The sequence below is a fragment of the Theropithecus gelada genome, chromosome 15 (genome assembly GCF_003255815.1).
Source record: "Theropithecus gelada isolate Dixy chromosome 15, Tgel_1.0, whole genome shotgun sequence".
NCBI lineage: Eukaryota > Metazoa > Chordata > Mammalia > Primates > Cercopithecidae > Theropithecus > Theropithecus gelada.
In genome coordinates this window covers 90,629,329-90,646,494 of record NC_037683.1, presented here as the reverse complement: position 1 = coordinate 90,646,494, position 17,166 = coordinate 90,629,329, and the positions used below count along the sequence as shown (strand labels likewise).

The window sequence follows — 17,166 nt, the reverse complement described above, 5'->3', positions numbered from 1 at the left end:
TTCCAAAGTCTCAAGGCAATAAAGTGATGAAGTTGAAAACAGTGATTTCCATTTATTTTATACCCTTTCTACAATTCCCAGATGTTCACACTGCCATGGTTCAGTCAGATGAACTGTTCCTTAATTAGTGGAAAAGATTATTTATCTTTTTCCTACTTATAATTCACTGTCTTCCATAAATACAATAAAGGCAAATTGAACTCCCCTTCAAAACACCAATATGATACTTAAAAGCAGAAACATTTTAAGAAAAAAAATTCAATAAAATAGTTTTAATACAAGTACACAGTTTTATAGAATGAATGAACATTAGAAATGCTAAGAGGATTAACACTGGTTTCCATTATATAATTTCTGAATTTCTGATCAGTTTCTCTAGATCCATCTGTGTTCTTACTTTTAATTGGTAAAAGGAGAGAAATGAAAGGGAAAGTTTGCCCAGGATTACCTGCTTGGCTCAATCCATAATCTAAGATAAATTCCTCTCAACTCTTTGTGTTTGGTGCCAAAAAGAATAAGAACCACTCAGAGGAAAACCAGTAATAGCAGAATCTAGACAAAGACCCATCATTAAATTATAAGCTAATTTGTATATAAAGATGACATATTCCTTTTATTTTAATCATCGATACGGACTAACATTTAATTTCTTAAACATTAAACATTCAAGAATATGTTTGAATATAAACAAATGCTTAAAGATATTGTTCTTTCTTCTGTATTCCTTCTTACACTAAAAAAAAAAAAGAACAGAAGAAAGAAATAAATCTAGTGGCTGGTGATGGTGACAGATGCTACCCTGGACCTACAATTCATTGATCCTCCAACCTTTCTCTGCCCTACACCTCTGCTTCACATCCTCGGTCCATCCCCACGCTACTGAAGTTCCATCATCAGTTATTTTAATCATTCCTTTGCATAGACTCCTTAACCTCTCACTTCGTCAGTGTGGAGTAACCTGCTTAACTCCACAGTGCCCCTAAGGAGCTGAACACGGTCGGGGGTAAAAACATACTGCTGGGTCTCACTTTAATGTCATAAATCTCAAGTGCATCCTTAATGCTGTTGAGCAATCACACAACAGTCCTTGAGTCCAAGAATCATCCAAATCCATGCTATAGCCTATTTTTGTAGAGCCAGTGAGCCAAAAATGCTTCATACACTTCTAGAGTTGTTTAAAAGAAACAAAGAGGAATGTGTCAGGACCTGTGTATGGCCTGCAAAATGTAAAATATTTAACTTACTATATGTCCCTTTCCCCTGCCCCCCCCCAAAAAGGCAATGTTCTCAAAGTATGGTTTGAACCCTATTCTACCTGAGTGGGTCTCAAACTTCAGTATTCATTAGAATCACCTGGAGAGATTATTAAAACATCAAACTGTACTATGGGAGAAAACAGCTGCAAACTATCCATCAATCATACAGGGGACTAATATCCAGAGTTTACAAGAAACTCAAACAGCAACAACAAAAAACTCAACTACATTAAAAAGTGGGCAAGGGGCTGGGCGCGGTGGCTCATGCATGTAATCCCAGCACTTTGGGAGGCCAAGGTAGATCATGAGGTCAGGAGATCGAGACCATCCTGGCTAACATGGTGAAATCCCATCTCTATTAAAAGTACAAAAAAGTAGCTGGGCTTGGTGGTGGGCGCCTGTAGTCCCAGCTACTCAGGAGGCTGAGGCAGGAGAATGGCATGAACCCGGGAGGCGGAGCTTGCAGTGAACCAAGATTGCACCACTGCACTTCAGTCTGGGAGACAGAGCGAGACTCCATCTCAAAAACAAACAAAAAAAGTTGGCAAAGAACATAAATAGACATTTTTCAAAAGAAGATATACAAATGGCCAACATGCATATGAAAAATTGCTCAACATCACTCATCATCCAAGAAATGAAAATTAAAACCACAATGTCTTTTTTATTAAAAAGACAAAAAAATGACAGATTTTGGTGAGGATGTGGAGAAAAGGGATTACTGTTGTTGGGAATGTAAATCAGTACAACCTCTGTGGAAAACAGTATGGATATTTCTCAAATAACTAAAAACAGAACTACTATTCGATCCAGCAATTCCACTACTGGGTATTTACCCGAAAGAAAAGAAATCATTATATCCAAAAAAAAAAAAAAAAAAAAAAAAAAAAAGCGCTTATATGTTTACCACAGCACTATTCACAATAGCAAAGATATGGTAGCAACCAAAGTGTCCATCAACAGGTAACCAGACAAAGAAAATGTGGTACATAAACATCACAGAATACTTTTCAGCCAAAAAAAAGAAGAAAATCACATTTTTTGCAGCAACATGGATGGAACTAGAGGTCATTATCTTAAGTGAAACAATGCAGAAACAGAACAACAAATACTGCATGTTCTCACTTGTAAGTGGGAGCTAAATAATGTGTATATACGGACATAGAGCATGGAATGACAGTCACTGGAGACTCAGAAAGGTAGAGAAATGGGAGAGGGGTGGATGATAAGAAACTACTTAATGGGTACAATGTACATTATTCAGGTGATGGATACACTGAAAGCCTAGACTTCACTACTATGCAATAGATCCATGTACAGATTGTACTCCACAATTTTATATAAATAAAAAATTAAATACAAAAACATTAAATGCTGAGCTTCACCTCCAGAGGTTCTGATTCAGGAGGTCTGGGAAAGGCCCTAGAAATATGCATGTCTAAATGATGCTGCTAGTTTGAACCACACTTTGAGAATATTGCCCTAGTCAATTCTCTCTCTCACTCCCCTAGCATTCCTATTTCATCCTCTCTTTTCCCTCCAAAAACCTCCAACACCCCATGTAATGGTTAATATTGACTGTCAACTCAATTGTATTGAAAGATGCAAGTATCGTTCCTGGGTGTGTCTGTGATGGTGTTGTCAAAGGAGATTAACATTTGAGTCAGTGGACTGGGAAGGGCAGACCCACCCTCAATCTGGGTGGGTGCAATCTAATCAGCTGCCAGCGTGGCCAGAATAAAAGCAGGCAGAAGAACATGGAAAGACTAGACTGGCTTAGCCTCTGAACCTACATCTTTCTCCTGTGCTGGATGCTTCTCGCCCTCAAACATTCAAATTCTTCTTCTCAAACTCCAAATTCTTCAGCTTTGGGACTTGGACTGGCTTCCTTGCTCCTCAGCTTGCAGATGGCCTATTAAGGGATCTCACCTTGTGATCATGTGAGTGAATACTAATAATAAACTCATCTTTATATATACATCTGTCCTATTAGTTCTGTCCCTCGAGAGAACCCTAACACACCTCAGATACTTATTTTTTAATTGAAGAGCTCAGAGGAGAATTTCCATCAACTTTTATCACCATATCTACTCATCTACTCAGTATGAGGACTTCTCTCACAACTAAACTCTATCGTATAAATAAACTAACTACGCTCCTATCTGCAGCAAATCTCTCCACTTGCGTACTAGACACCATTCTCTTTCACCTATATCAATCCAGAAACTGTCCCCCGTTTCTCCTGCATCATCAATTTGTCATGTTCTACTGGATCATTCCCATCTCAGCCTATAAACAAGCTGTCATCTTCCCGATTAAATATAAAAATAAACAAAAAGAAAACCTTCATTCCCCCTTCCCTCTCCAACAGGTATGCCAGTTACCAATTTATTACTTCTGAGCTCCAAACATCTCCTTCATAGCCTGCTCTGAAAAATGATTTCGGGGTCTTTAAATATGTTTCTTTTGAAGGCAGAGAATGTAGAGAAAAAAAATTTTTTTTTTTATTTTCCCAGCTGGCATAATGTTAAGCTTTATCAGCAGAGGACACTGGAGAGACACTGCAGGAGGAAAGAGTTATGCTGCCTGCTCCAGTATGTTCACTCAATAGGCTCCTGCACGAACATGGCTTCTCTCACACTCAGCTCCTACAGAACCGGCAGCTTCTGCAGTGTCTGCTTCCTCCAGCATGGAGTTCTTCAGCACTGGCCTTTTGTAGTACATGGCAGCTAGAAGCAGCCAGATGCCAGCAACTTCCCCCAGCACCTTGCTAAGGCAGTTTTGTACTGGAGTGCATTCAGAGAGATACCCCTCCATGAGGCTCCCTAGAGGTAGATTTCCAGAAAGTTCCAGAGAGTGAAGTACCAACAGGTTTTGCTGGCACAGCACCACAGAGAATTTCCTGCCATTCAATAAGCCACACTATGTCCTCCAACAAGGTCTACAGCTCAGTCCTGAGGTAGGGGGACATTCTCTTTTGGGCACCCCATCCTAGCCCTAGGGTAGGGGATGTTTCTTCTGTCTATATTCTTTAGCATTTTTATGAGACAGTCCCTTGTTACTCCAGTCTCCTCTTATACTTAGTAATTCTTTATATTACATTTGTTCTCTTCAAATTACTCAGTACTTTCTCTCCCCTCATTGAACTCTGATACAGCAGGAAATGACTTCAGGGCAAAGAAGAAATCAGTCGACTTGACCACAATGGATTTGAAAATCATAAACACAGATAACTCATCTGTTCTGAATATGTCCTATAAGAAGAGAATCAAGAAAATGAAACCAAATTCAAACCAATAAAAATAATTATTTTAAGAGTGGGCACAAAAAAAGTCACTTGAGTAATCATGAAGGTATATAATACAGACAGAAAAGTATCACTGAGCCAAGAAAGGAAATACTTTCAGGAAGGATATTCTACAGTTAATGACATCAGACATGCAGATTCAAAAATCAAGTTATCCATCACCAACTTTTATTAAGTGCCCTCATGGTAGAAGAAACAGCACTTTTTTTGTTGTTTTTGTAGAGACGGAGTCTCGCTCTGTCACCCAGGCTGGAGCGCAGGGGCACGATCTCGGCTCACTGCAACCTCTACCTCCCGGGTTCCCAGGTGGCTCACACCTGTAATCCTAGCATTTTGGGAGGCCGAGGCAGGCAGATTGCCTGAACTCAGGAGTTCGAGACCAGCCTGGGCAACATGGTGAAACCCCGTCTCTACTAATACAAAAGAAATTAGCTAGGCGTGGCGGTGTTTGCCTGTAGTCCCAGCTACTCGGGAAGCTGAGAAACAGCACTGATTTTTTCTTTCTGTTTTAGTAATTCATTTCTGATTGGAAAAGTAATGCATGCTCATTTTAGAAAATTTGGAAAACACAGAAAAGTATAAATCAAAAAAATTTTAAATGTAGCATGATCTTACTATTTTTAGAAAGGCTGTACTAGCTAGCCTTATTAAATTACATTTGCCATTTTGAAATGTCTTTATAAATATTACCCTAATGCTTATTGAATAATCCTTAGAGGTTTATCATAATTCATTAACATCTTTTGTTGGACATTTTTCCCTACAGTTTTGAAATATAGTCAAAAGCTTCATAACAATAAAATATATGTTAATAAAAAATATATTATTTGGTTTTGTATATACATTATAAATACATTTAACTATATAGAAGGAAATTTAATATGAACTAGCACAGTGACAGCAACAATGTTAATTTAAAATTTATACCAATTGCTTTAACTACTTTTTTTATCTTATAAAATGTACTTACCAAAATCATAACCTTCTGGAACAATATTTTCATTGACAATGCCATTCCTCAAGTCGTCCTATTAAGAGACAAATTGCTTTTATTTATATTCATGCCAATATGTCTTTTTTTTGAGACAGAATCTCCCTCTGTTGCCTAGGCTGGAGTGCAGTGGCACAATCTCAGCTCACTACAACCCCTGTCTCCTGGGCTCATGTGATTCTCCTTCCTCAGCCTCCTAAGTGGCTGGGATTACAGGCATGCAGCACTGTGTCTGGCTAATTTTTGTATTTTTTGTATTTTAACACTTTGGCTATGCTGGTCTTGAACTCCTGACCTCAAGTGATTCACCCGCCTCGGCCTCCCAAAGTGCTGGGATTACAGGCGTGCGCTACCACGCCTAGCCATATTCATGCTAATATGTCTTTATCCTAAAAAATCCTATTATCCGCAAAAGAAAAATGTTTAAAAACAATTCTAAAAAACAATTCAAACTTAGGAGGACTTAGCTATGGCAAAATATTAAGGTAGTAGTTAAACAATATCTCACCAAACTACTCTTATAAAAGGATGTTCTAAGAACTATTTAGATTTGCAGGTATCACTGGGCGCAGTGGCTCACACCTGTAATCCCAACACTTTGGAAGGCTGAGCTGGGAGGATTGCTTGAGGCCAGGAGTTTGAGACAAACTTGGGCAAGAAAAAGTGAGACCTTGTCTCTACCAAAAAATCAAAATATTAGCTGGGCATTGTGGCATGTGCCTATAGTTCTCACTACTCAAGAGGCTGAGGCAGGAAGGAGGATCGCTTGAGCCCAAGAGTTAGAAGCTGCAGTGAGCTATAATCGTGCCACTGCACTTCAGCCTGGGCAACAGAGCAGACCCTGTCTCCAAAAAAAAAAAAAGAGATGGGGGTATGTATTCATGCTTGTGCATAGTTAAATACATCTTCACCTGTATCTGTAAATTCTGCTAATAGATTGTGCCTAGAAAAAAATACTGACTACAGTATGTTAGATAAATGACAATGAATTAAACCTCATTCAAAATATGATACCAACAAATATATACATGCATATCAAAAAAATTTACTTACCAAGGAGTCATCATAATCATTAAGATAAAACATCTGAGACTTCACATTCCAATAGGCAAAAAGGTTATCCAATCGGATTAACTGAAAATAAAATTTATTAGATGTCTCATTTTCTTAGAATTTTTAACATATACTATTTTTAGAAGTCTCAAATAAGTAAGTGAGCCATATCACAGAGTTAAACAAATAAGCACAATTTACATACATCCTTATCTATATATTATCATTTGGCTTTCCAAAATTCTCTTAAGTCCATGAGTTGACAAATACAGTATTTATTTACCTTACGAACTAGTTTCTCAGTTTCATCATGTAAACATGGAACCCAGTATTGATCAGTTGTCTGAAAAGGAAAAAAAAGAATGGCAGGAAAAAGGTCATTCCATTTGAAATGGCAGAGTGATAAATCACTATCTATCATACCCTAGACCAATGTCCCATGAAAATGCCTTTAAAGACATATCACTCCATCAAAAAATACTAACTGACCACAGTAAAGTATCTGCTTTCAAGGAAGGAGCTCATTGCAGGTCAGAAAAGCAAACAAAGAAATAGGCAATTTCCAACAGGTAAGTGCCACAGTAGAAGTTAAACACACAGTTCATTGAGAGGACATGGCAGGAGCATCCAATTCAGGGGTGTGATGGATAAAGAGATGTTATATATAACCTAATATAGAACATGTAACTAAAAATTATTGATTCTAAGGTCGACAAGGAATATGATTCACATCAGGCAGAGCCCAAAGGTACACAAATATAGGACACATTCCGGCAACTGAAGTAGCTCAGTATGCGAGAGAATATAATGCAAAACAGAGAAAAAAGGTAAAACCAGGTGTATTGCCTGAGGTTGGTTTAAAAAGAGTTTATAAGTTGTTTAAGGACAAAACTAAGAGCAATGAAAAACCACTGAGAGGAACAGAGTGATCAGATCTGTATTTTAGAAAGATGGTTTTCATTTCTATGTGGAGAACTGAATGGATAATTAGAATAGTAGTTCTCAAAGTTTAGCATGCATTAGGATCCCCAACCTTTTTGGTACCAAGAGCAGTGGTCCTCAACCTTTTTGGCACCAAGGACCAGTTTCATGGAAGATAACTTTTCCATCGGGGCACAACCTAGATCCCTGGCATGCGCAGTTCACAATAAGATTTGCAAGGATCCTGTGAGAATCGAATGCCACCACTGATCTCACAGAGCTCAGGCGGTAATGCTCACTCCCAGCCCTTACCTCCCGTTCTGCGGCCCAGGAACCCTGACCTAGAGGGCTTTGTAAAACACAGATTGCTGCATCCAAATCCTAGAGTTTCTAACTGAATAGGTCTAGGCTGGCAGACAAGTTTCTAAAGGTGATGATAAGTAACCACTGTTATCATGGTTACCAATGACCTTCCCACTGCCCAATCCAATGGCTAATTCTCCATTCTTATTTTTCAACTTAATGACAGTATTTGAATAACTTTTTGGAGGCCATTTTTTCTTTTTTCCTTGCAGTGGGGCCACATTTTAAAAAGAAATTGTGGAGTCTCTCTGAGCCTGCTCTGGCTTGGGAGGCTGCTCAATTTTAAAATAATAATAAAAAAGAAATCATACACAAAACCCAATAGATGTAACAAATAAAATAATGTAATGAAATATGATACAGCAGTTAAACTGAATTCTGTTACGTGTGGCAACACAGATAAACGTCAAAAACACTGGAAAGTGCAAAAAGGAACTTATAGAAGAGTCATATAAAACGTGTGTAAACTTTTAAAATCCTACATTTTTAATAGATATATTATATAAAAGTTTTAAAACTTAGGATATTTATCTCTGGGGAATGAGGGGTGGGTGGAAGTAGAGAACAAAAGGGATTTAAACTTTATCCAAAACAGCTTATTCCTATAAAAATATTTAAGACTTTAAGCAAATAGGTTATGTTAACAGGCTCTTAATTTAACAGCCATCCATTCTGGAGGCAAGCAAGCTTCAAAATTCTCTATGTGCTCTTATATTTTTAAAATTCCTTGATTTCAAAAATTAAACAGGAAAACACTATGCTACAATATTAATAATGATATTGAGAAAAACTGATGATTTATGTTTTTGAAGGCTTATAGAAGTTTCAGATATGAATATTTATTACTTGTATTTGGTACTTACTCATTACAAACTTGGAAATGGATTTTTTAAAGTAAGCAAAAGTATCTAACATCATAATTACCAAGAATAATAGGACCTCATATTTCTGAATTTGATTTTCAACCATTTTTTGAAATATGAATCTACATACCCTCGATTCCAATCCAATCAAGGTCCTTTCTGCACCCGTTCTACATAGACACCTATTTCTAATGCTGGCATATACAAAGAGCAGTAGTTTAATTAACCATGTTGCACAATTAAATATGGCTAGGATTCTTGTATAAACAAAATACCTGCATGCTGAGATTTTGAAGGGAAATACCAAATGACAGCGGTTTGTCCCGATTTGTAATCTAAAGAGGAAAGAAAGTAAAATTTACTCAGATTTTTAGTAGTTGGACAAAATTCACTTTATAGAAAAAATTGTCCATGTGCAGTGCCTCCCGCCTGTAATCCCAGCACTCTGGAAGGCCAAGGCAGGAGGATTGCTTGAGCCCCGGAGACCAGCCTGGATAACATAGTGAGACCCTGCCTCTACAAAAACATGTAAGAAAATTAGCCAGGCCTGGTGGGGTGCAACTATAGTCCCAGCTACTGCAGGGTGGGTGGGTGGGGGTAAGGTGGGAGGATCACTTGAGCAAGGAAGGTCAAGCTTGCAGTGAGTCATGGTAGGGCAACTGCACTCCAGCCTGGCGACAGATGAGGCCGGAAAAGGAAAAGGAAAAGGAAAGGAAAGGAAGAAAAAAAAGAAAAGAAAAGAGAAAGAGAGAGGGAAGGAAGAAAAGAAAAGACAAGACAAGAAAAGAGAAAGAGAGAGAGAGAGGGAAGGAGAGAGGGAGGGGTAACTTTTTGGGAAGTAACTTATTTCAAACATCCAAAAACATTTTATTACTTTCCAGAAAAACTATTATTCCTATATTTTTCCTAAAACAAATAAAATATTAATTATTAACATATTTGTGTTACATGGGAATATTAAACTGCATGTTTTCCAGTTTACAAAAAAATTATTAAAAAAGACTAACAAAATAGGATTATAAAGCAAATAATTATGTGGTTAAGAGAAAACAAATGACTTACTCAGTATCAAGGAATTATTTAAGGCTAGCTCCACTAATTGCTAGACCAGTACTCTATCCAGGAGGTAAACACAGCATACTTTAAATTATTTTAAAAATACATAACTGCTAAATTCATAACTCCCAAGGCATTTCCTTCATGATCTAATGTCTGAACATTTTGGGAAAGTGTAAAATCAAGCACTCAATACTAAGGACTGCAAATTACAACTATAATTATAGAAAAGAAGGATTACATCATCTTTAGCTCTGTATCCTCTTGGTATTTAATAGGTTGGCCATTAAAAAGCAGGTGTCAATAAATAGTAAAATAACTTACATATAAATATAAAAACAAATATCACATATTAAAATACTTACATCATCTTCATAACGAATATGGATACTGGAAATTTTCACTTGAAGATTTTTTATGATCTGTGTAACTAATTTTTCTGCAAAAGTGTCCTGTTTTTCCGGCAGATGTTGTTCTACAATTGCAAATATTCTTTTTTTTAACTTGAATGAAAAATATACTCTATAAAAATCCACATATTGAAGTAACATACTTATGCTGCCTTGCTGAAACATACATATATATATATGTAAATAGAACACTAATAGCTTGCTTTCCAAAAGTCTTTCAAAAGCAATTAAACATTTTTCAAAAGCTAGTTTATCGTGCCATGAGACTAAAGCAGACCATGTAGAATTTACTGACATTAAATTTTATAATTTGCTAACCTATGCCTGAGTACAAAAACATATTTTAAAAAATGAGATAGGCCGGGCGCGGTGGCTCAAGCCTGTAATCCCAGCACTTTGGGAGGCCGAGACGGGCGGATCACGAGGTCAGGAGATCGAGACCATCCTGGCGAACACGGTGAAACCCCGTCTCTACTAAAAAATACAAAAAACTAGCCGGGCGAGGTGGCGGGCGCCTGTGGTCCCAGCTACTCGGCAGGCTGAGGCAGGAGAATGGCGTAAGCCCGGGAGGCTGAGCTTGCAGTGAGCCGAGATCGCGCTACTGCACTCCAGCCTGGGCGACAGAGCGAGACTCCGTCTCAAAAAAAAAAAAAAAAAAAAAAATGAGATAAAAAATGAAGATTAGTAGGTAAGAATTATAATAGATTTAAATGAGAAAATCCACTAACAACAGCAAAACAGAAATCTCTCTCAAAATTTGTGATACCACCATTAAGTTGTCTGTGTACAGATGTGTAAAACAGTTGAATATCCTCCTCCCCTAGTAAATACAAAATAGGAAATAAGATCTTCTTCCTCTCTCCATTTGAACAAAGATGAAAGAAGTTCATCATCTATTTCATGTTCAGAAAAGAGTATTAAGTATCTCAAGTTCCATTACTTTCCAGAGAAATAGAAAGAATCAAGAATTGGAGGAACAAGGTGGCTCACACCTGTAATACCAGCATGCTGGGAGGCCAAGGCGGGCAGATCATCTGAGGTTAGGAGTTTGAGACCAGCCTGGACAATATGGCGAAACCCCATCTCTATTAAAAATATAAAAATTAGCCAGGCATGGTGGTCCCTGCCAGCTACTTGGGAGGCTGAGGCAGGAGAATCATTTGAACCAGGGAGGTGGAGGCTGCAGTGAGCCGAGATCACACCACTGCATTCCAGCCTGGGAGACAAAGTGAGACTTTGTCTCAAAAAAAGAAAAGAAAGAATAAAGAAGAATAAAGAATTGAGGTTCCTATTTTTTTTGAAATATGCCTTTGATAACCATAGTTATTATCCTTTTTCTCCCTTTAAAAATGCCAGTGAAAGCTATATTCTTTTTTATTTGTAGTTCTGTTCCTCTTTTCATATTTCTAGTACTATATAGAAATAATATATATAAATCTATCTTTTCTTCTAACTGCCTACTACTCTCTAATTCAGCTGGCCCAGGAGGCCTTAGAGAAAGGAAAGTTGAAGATATTAATCATATGTACCTCAAATACACCAGAGTTAAATCAATATATACACATATAAATAGATTATAGAATTAAGTAGACAATAGAATACAAGCTCTTTAAAGACAGGGGATCATATTTTAATCTTTGACTCTCACCACTACCTAATAAAATCTTTTCTTTCATAAATTCATTTAGTCATTCAATTAAATGTTAAGTCTTTCTTTCTCTACCCACTACTTCCTCCTGACTTCCTTATGCAGCTCAGATTCCATGATGCATTATTTTACCAACACCTTAAATTCCTTTGCTCTTTTTTCTCATATTACTCTGTCAATAAAGCACCAATCCTGAATAAAACCAACTATCCATTTTACCTGAAAAGCATGCCAATGCCTATGTCTTGCAGGGTAACAAAACGGAACACAAGATGAGTTTAAAACAAACACCACCACCAAAAAACCAAGTCACAGAACCCTGGAAAGATACAGGAACTGGAAACCCACCAAACAAAAAAATAGCAAACAGGGAACATAGTGGAGAGAGAGGAAGATCACACAAGAACTGATTTAAATCTGCATAATGAGCAGTTAAGTTAGGTCTCCTCCCTCTCCCAGCCCAATATCCAAGCAACATCCCTTTCCCACCCTAGTAAGAACACAAGGGTTTATTTTAGAGAAAATGGCCCTAATAGGATCCAAATTTTGTACATGGGAGAACAGGGAGAGCCCAATAACAAAACAGGGAGGTTAAGTAAAAGCCTACAAAATAAACAGTCATACTCAAAGCCACTTTTATTTATTCACATATAAATAAAACATTTATATATAGTCATGATACTATAAACAATGAATTCTGATTTAACCAAAAAGGTGATAAAACTATACAGAGAAGATGAAAAAATAGGGTCAATCTTCATAGTACATCATAAAAGGATGCGTGTGTGTATATATATATTACACGTGTTATATATTATATGTCAAATATATGCCAATGAAACACAAGATGAGTTTAAAATATGTAACGTCATTAATTATATGTTATAAAATATATTATAGAAAATATGCATGTTATGTTATATATAACATGTTTTTTATATATAAATAATATCTAAATAAATCAAGAAACAGAGGTGTAAGCACCATATTTAGCAATATAGGTGCGGACCTGGGCCAGGAACAGTTGTTTTTTTTTAATATGGATACTATAATACTGCTTAGCTTTTAAAGCTATGCATATATATTATCTTGATAAAATAAAAATAATTTTTAAAAAGAAAAGGCCTAGGAGACTTAGGAAAGAGGACTGGAGGTAAGGATAAATGACTACACATAATATAAAGTAACTGTTACAAAGAAAAAACAGAATTACAAGAGATGTTGTGAAGAATTACATGTTAACTCTCTATTAATGTTTGCCAACAAGTAAAACATTTATTATTGAAGCTTATTTTTTATTAAAAGAAAATCAATGCGTTTCAGAGACAGTGAAGTCAGTAAACTTTTTTTTTAATTTTAAGATGTTTAACCATTAAATGAATGACAGAGGAGAAGAAGATAAACAGATGACTAGGTTAAGAAAATGACTTCATGTTTCAAGATAAACAACAGAATATTTACATGCCAAGGCAAAAAACCCACTAGGTGAGAGTATAAAAAGTAGCTGGCAATAAGGATCAGAGAACAGGTGAAAAGGAGTTAGATTTCTGCAGGACACTGCTTCCAATAATGAAAAAGAGGTTGCAGTAATGGAACATATGGTCTAAGTTTAATTGGAAAATATGTGAAGCCAGAGGGTAAATAAACAGATAGAGGCAAATAGAAATATATCAAGAAACTAAGTATCTCCAAAAGGGTGAAGAATTGATATAAGGAGAATATGAAAGCAAAGGCTAGAAAATTAATATGCTCGATAAAATTAATCGCTATCATTAAAAACTGAACTTACCTAGTATGTATGTGTGTATGTGTGTATATATATTTAAAATATGTAAACCTAATAATAATAAGCTAGACATATTATTTGCCTTAAGATAAATTTCCATAAGGTAAAATTTCTGTACACATAACAAAGCATACAAACTACATTAAAATTCCCCATGCAATGAGACTCTCTCATATTTGTTAAATAATCTCAGCAACTCCAGAGAAAAATAATATTCAATTATGATAAATATTTAGGTCTTTACCACTTCTCTTATTAGCATTGCTATTTACTGTTTTCTTTACCTTGATCAACTACTTTTTGTTTTGCTTCTTCTATTCTTTTCAGTTCCTGTTGCTTTGCTTCCATGAGTTGTTTCTCTTCCTTTATAGGATCATATTTTATTCCTACAGGAAGATTAAAAAGGAAGAATCATAATTACCTTAAAAATACAGTCATTCCAAAAAAGTCCTTACAAATAATCATTAATTGGCCAGGCACAGCGGCTCATGCCTGTAATCCCAGCACTTTGGGAGGCTGAGGCAGGCGAATCATGAGGTCAGGAGTTCAAAACCAGCCTGGCCAACATGGTGAAACTCCATCTCTACTAAAGATACAAAAAATTAGCTGGGCGTGGTGGCGGGCCCCTATAATCCCAGCTACTCAGGAGGCTGAGGCAGGAGAATTGCTTGAACCCAGGAGGCAGAGTGTGAGCTGAGATGGTGCCACTGTACTCCAGCCCAGGTGGTAGTGCGAGACTCTATCTTTAAAAATAATAATAATAAATAATAAATAATCATTAATTCAAAATCTCCAAAAATGTAGAGTAAAAACCAATTTAATTTGAATTAACAAATATCAAATTTAAATATTAAAATCTCAAAAAAATCCCAAAAGTATTTTGAATATAAAGATTTTTCCATCCATAAAAAAGAAAAACTTAAATTATAATTTTTCTAAATTTAACTTACTAGAAGAAGGCACTATGAGTAAATAAATTTCTTCCAATACAGCTTCAACAGGTTGAGTATAAAGGTTTTTCCATGGAATTATAAGATTAAGATTACCTACATTTTTTTGAAAAAAAAAAGGACAAAAAATATTACTCATTCAACCTACATTTAGGGTTAGTCTATTTTCTGTCAGACATTAGAAGAGATCCGCTTAATCACTTTATTGAAAGCTATTTTACAACCAAAAACAACAAGTGTTTGTTGTAATGATGTGAAATTATTGTATTTATATCAGTATTGTTGGAAAACCTAGATTATATTCAAAATATTTACACAAGTTTCTATTTACAGTTCTCCGTACCATAAACAAACCAATATTCTTCTTCCCTTAATCAACAATCGTTAATATCATAACTTTGAATTTCCCCAATCCTTACTCTAAACCTCCATATATATTTTTTTTAATGCTTTAAGATGGTAGATAAGACCAGGCGCTGTGGCTAACACCTGGAATCCTGGCACTTTGGGAGCCTAAGGCAGATGGATCACTTGAACCCAGGAGTTCTAAGACCAGCCTAGGCAACATGGCGAAACCCTGTCTCTATGAATAAAAACTAAAAAAATTGGCCAAGAATGACGGTATGTGCCTGTAGTCCCAGCTACTTGGGAGGCTGAGGTGGGAGGATCTTGAGCCCAGGAGCTCGGGGCTACAGTGAGGCATGATCATGCCACCGCACTCCAGCCTGGGTGATAGAGTGAGACCTTTACCTCCCCCCAATAAAAGGTAGATTATGTACTTTAAATAAGTATGTGTATATATATTTTTCATTATGTGTATGTGTGTTACATACATACATATGTGCGTACGTACAGGAATTTTTATATACACATGGTAATAATCATACATATAAACTTTATACGTGAAAAACTACACATATAGTAAAAATAAAACATTCTGGGTAATATTTGAAAATTATGCAAACTAATGAAAACAGCCTAAGACAATCAAATAGCAATGAATTTTTTTTTTAAGCATAAGGGTTCTTTTTTTTATTATTATTATACTTTAAGTTCTAGGGTACATGTGGATAACGTGCAGGTTTGTTACATATGTATACCTGTGCCATGTTGGTGTGCTGCACCCATCAACTCGTCAGCACCCATCAACTCGTCATTTACATCAGGTATAACTCCTAATGCAATCCCTCCCCTCTCCCCTCTCCCCGTGATAGGCCCCGGTGTGTGATGTTCCCCTTCCCGAGTCCAAGTGATCTCATTGTTCAGTTCCCACCTATGAGTGAGAACATGCAGTATTTGGTTCTCTGTTCTTGCGATAGTTTGCTGAGAATGATGGTTTCCAGCTGCATCCATGTCCCTACAAAGGACACAAACTCATCCAAGCATAAGGGTTCTTGAACTACAAAAACACTATGTATGGGGTTTCTTAAAGTACTCACTCTAGTTTTGTATCTTGAGAATATTTTCATAATAGAGAGTTTTAAAATATTTTAAAATTGTTTAAATGGTATGAGTGTCTAGATTTATAAACAGTTGCCATAATTGTGTAAGGAATAGATTATTAAATATACAATGTTGCTAAAACTGGTTAGTGATTGGGAAATTTTTTTAAATCCACTTAGATCCATCTCATGATACTTTATAAACTCCATGTTTAGAAAACTTCAAACTGAGAAAAAGATTTCATCATACAATATCATTTCAGAGAAAAACGAACTATCTGATTTCTTTTTTATATTTTTTGTAGAGTCAGAGTCTCACTATTTTGCCCAGACTGGTCTCAAATTCCCGGCCTCAAGCAATCCTCTTGCCTCTGCCTTGTAAAGTACTGGGATTATGGGTATCAGCTACCCTGCACAGCCTCTAAACTATCTGATTTCTAAAAGGGGAATAACTTTCTAAGTTTTTAAATCAGAGAACATGATGATCATTTCAAATTTCTGTACAGGCCAAAAATATAACCAAAATGAAATCAGACTGGGAAAAAAACTATAACAAATTTGACACGGTTAGTTTATTTATAAATGTACCAACAGACTGCTTAAAATATATACAGTAATACTTCAAAAACAGTAAATGAACAAAAGGACAAAGAGCAATGACAAAACTGTATAAATAATAAACGCATATTAACAGTGTGCCATTTTCACCACCGAATCTTTTTTTAAAAAAGCCAAACTTGACCAGGCACAGTGGCTCACATCTGTAACTCCAGCACTTTGGTGGGCTGTGGTAGGAGGATCACTCGAGTCCAGGAGTTCAAGATGAGCCTGGGCAACGTGGCAAAACCCTGTCTCTAAAAAAATACAAAACTCAGCCGGCGTACACCTGCAGTCCCAGCTACTCGGGGGCTGAGGTGGGAGGGTTACTTGAGCCAGGAAGGCATAGGCTGCAATGAGCCAAGATCGCACCACTGCACTCCAGCCTGGGCAACAGAGCGAGACGCTGTCTCAAAAAACAAACCAACCAACCTTTTCTTCCTTCTCTTATAAAATGTAGACTCCTTGTAGAAAATTTGGCAAATTTCGAAAAATATACAGATGTAATTCCAAAAGCCTTCCA

General features: G+C 36.5%; 1 protein-coding gene across 4 annotated transcripts in view; it reads right to left on the bottom strand.

The window, feature by feature from the left end:
• Nucleotides 1-17,166, bottom strand: part of VPS13A (vacuolar protein sorting 13 homolog A) — a 246,679-nt gene that overhangs the window by 200,360 nt on the left and 29,153 nt on the right. For all 4 annotated transcript variants that reach the window (XM_025360006.1, XM_025360007.1, XM_025360009.1 and 1 more), the window contains exons 4-10: nt 14,605-14,700; nt 13,939-14,040; nt 10,176-10,285; nt 9,030-9,089; nt 6,891-6,950; nt 6,608-6,688; nt 5,534-5,591 (exon numbers count right to left, since the gene is read on the bottom strand). In XM_025360006.1, coding sequence (XP_025215791.1) covers nt 5,534-5,591; nt 6,608-6,688; nt 6,891-6,950; nt 9,030-9,089; nt 10,176-10,285; nt 13,939-14,040; nt 14,605-14,700 — 567 coding nt within the window. The remainder of the gene's footprint in view (nt 1-5,533; nt 5,592-6,607; nt 6,689-6,890; nt 6,951-9,029; nt 9,090-10,175; nt 10,286-13,938; nt 14,041-14,604; nt 14,701-17,166) is intronic.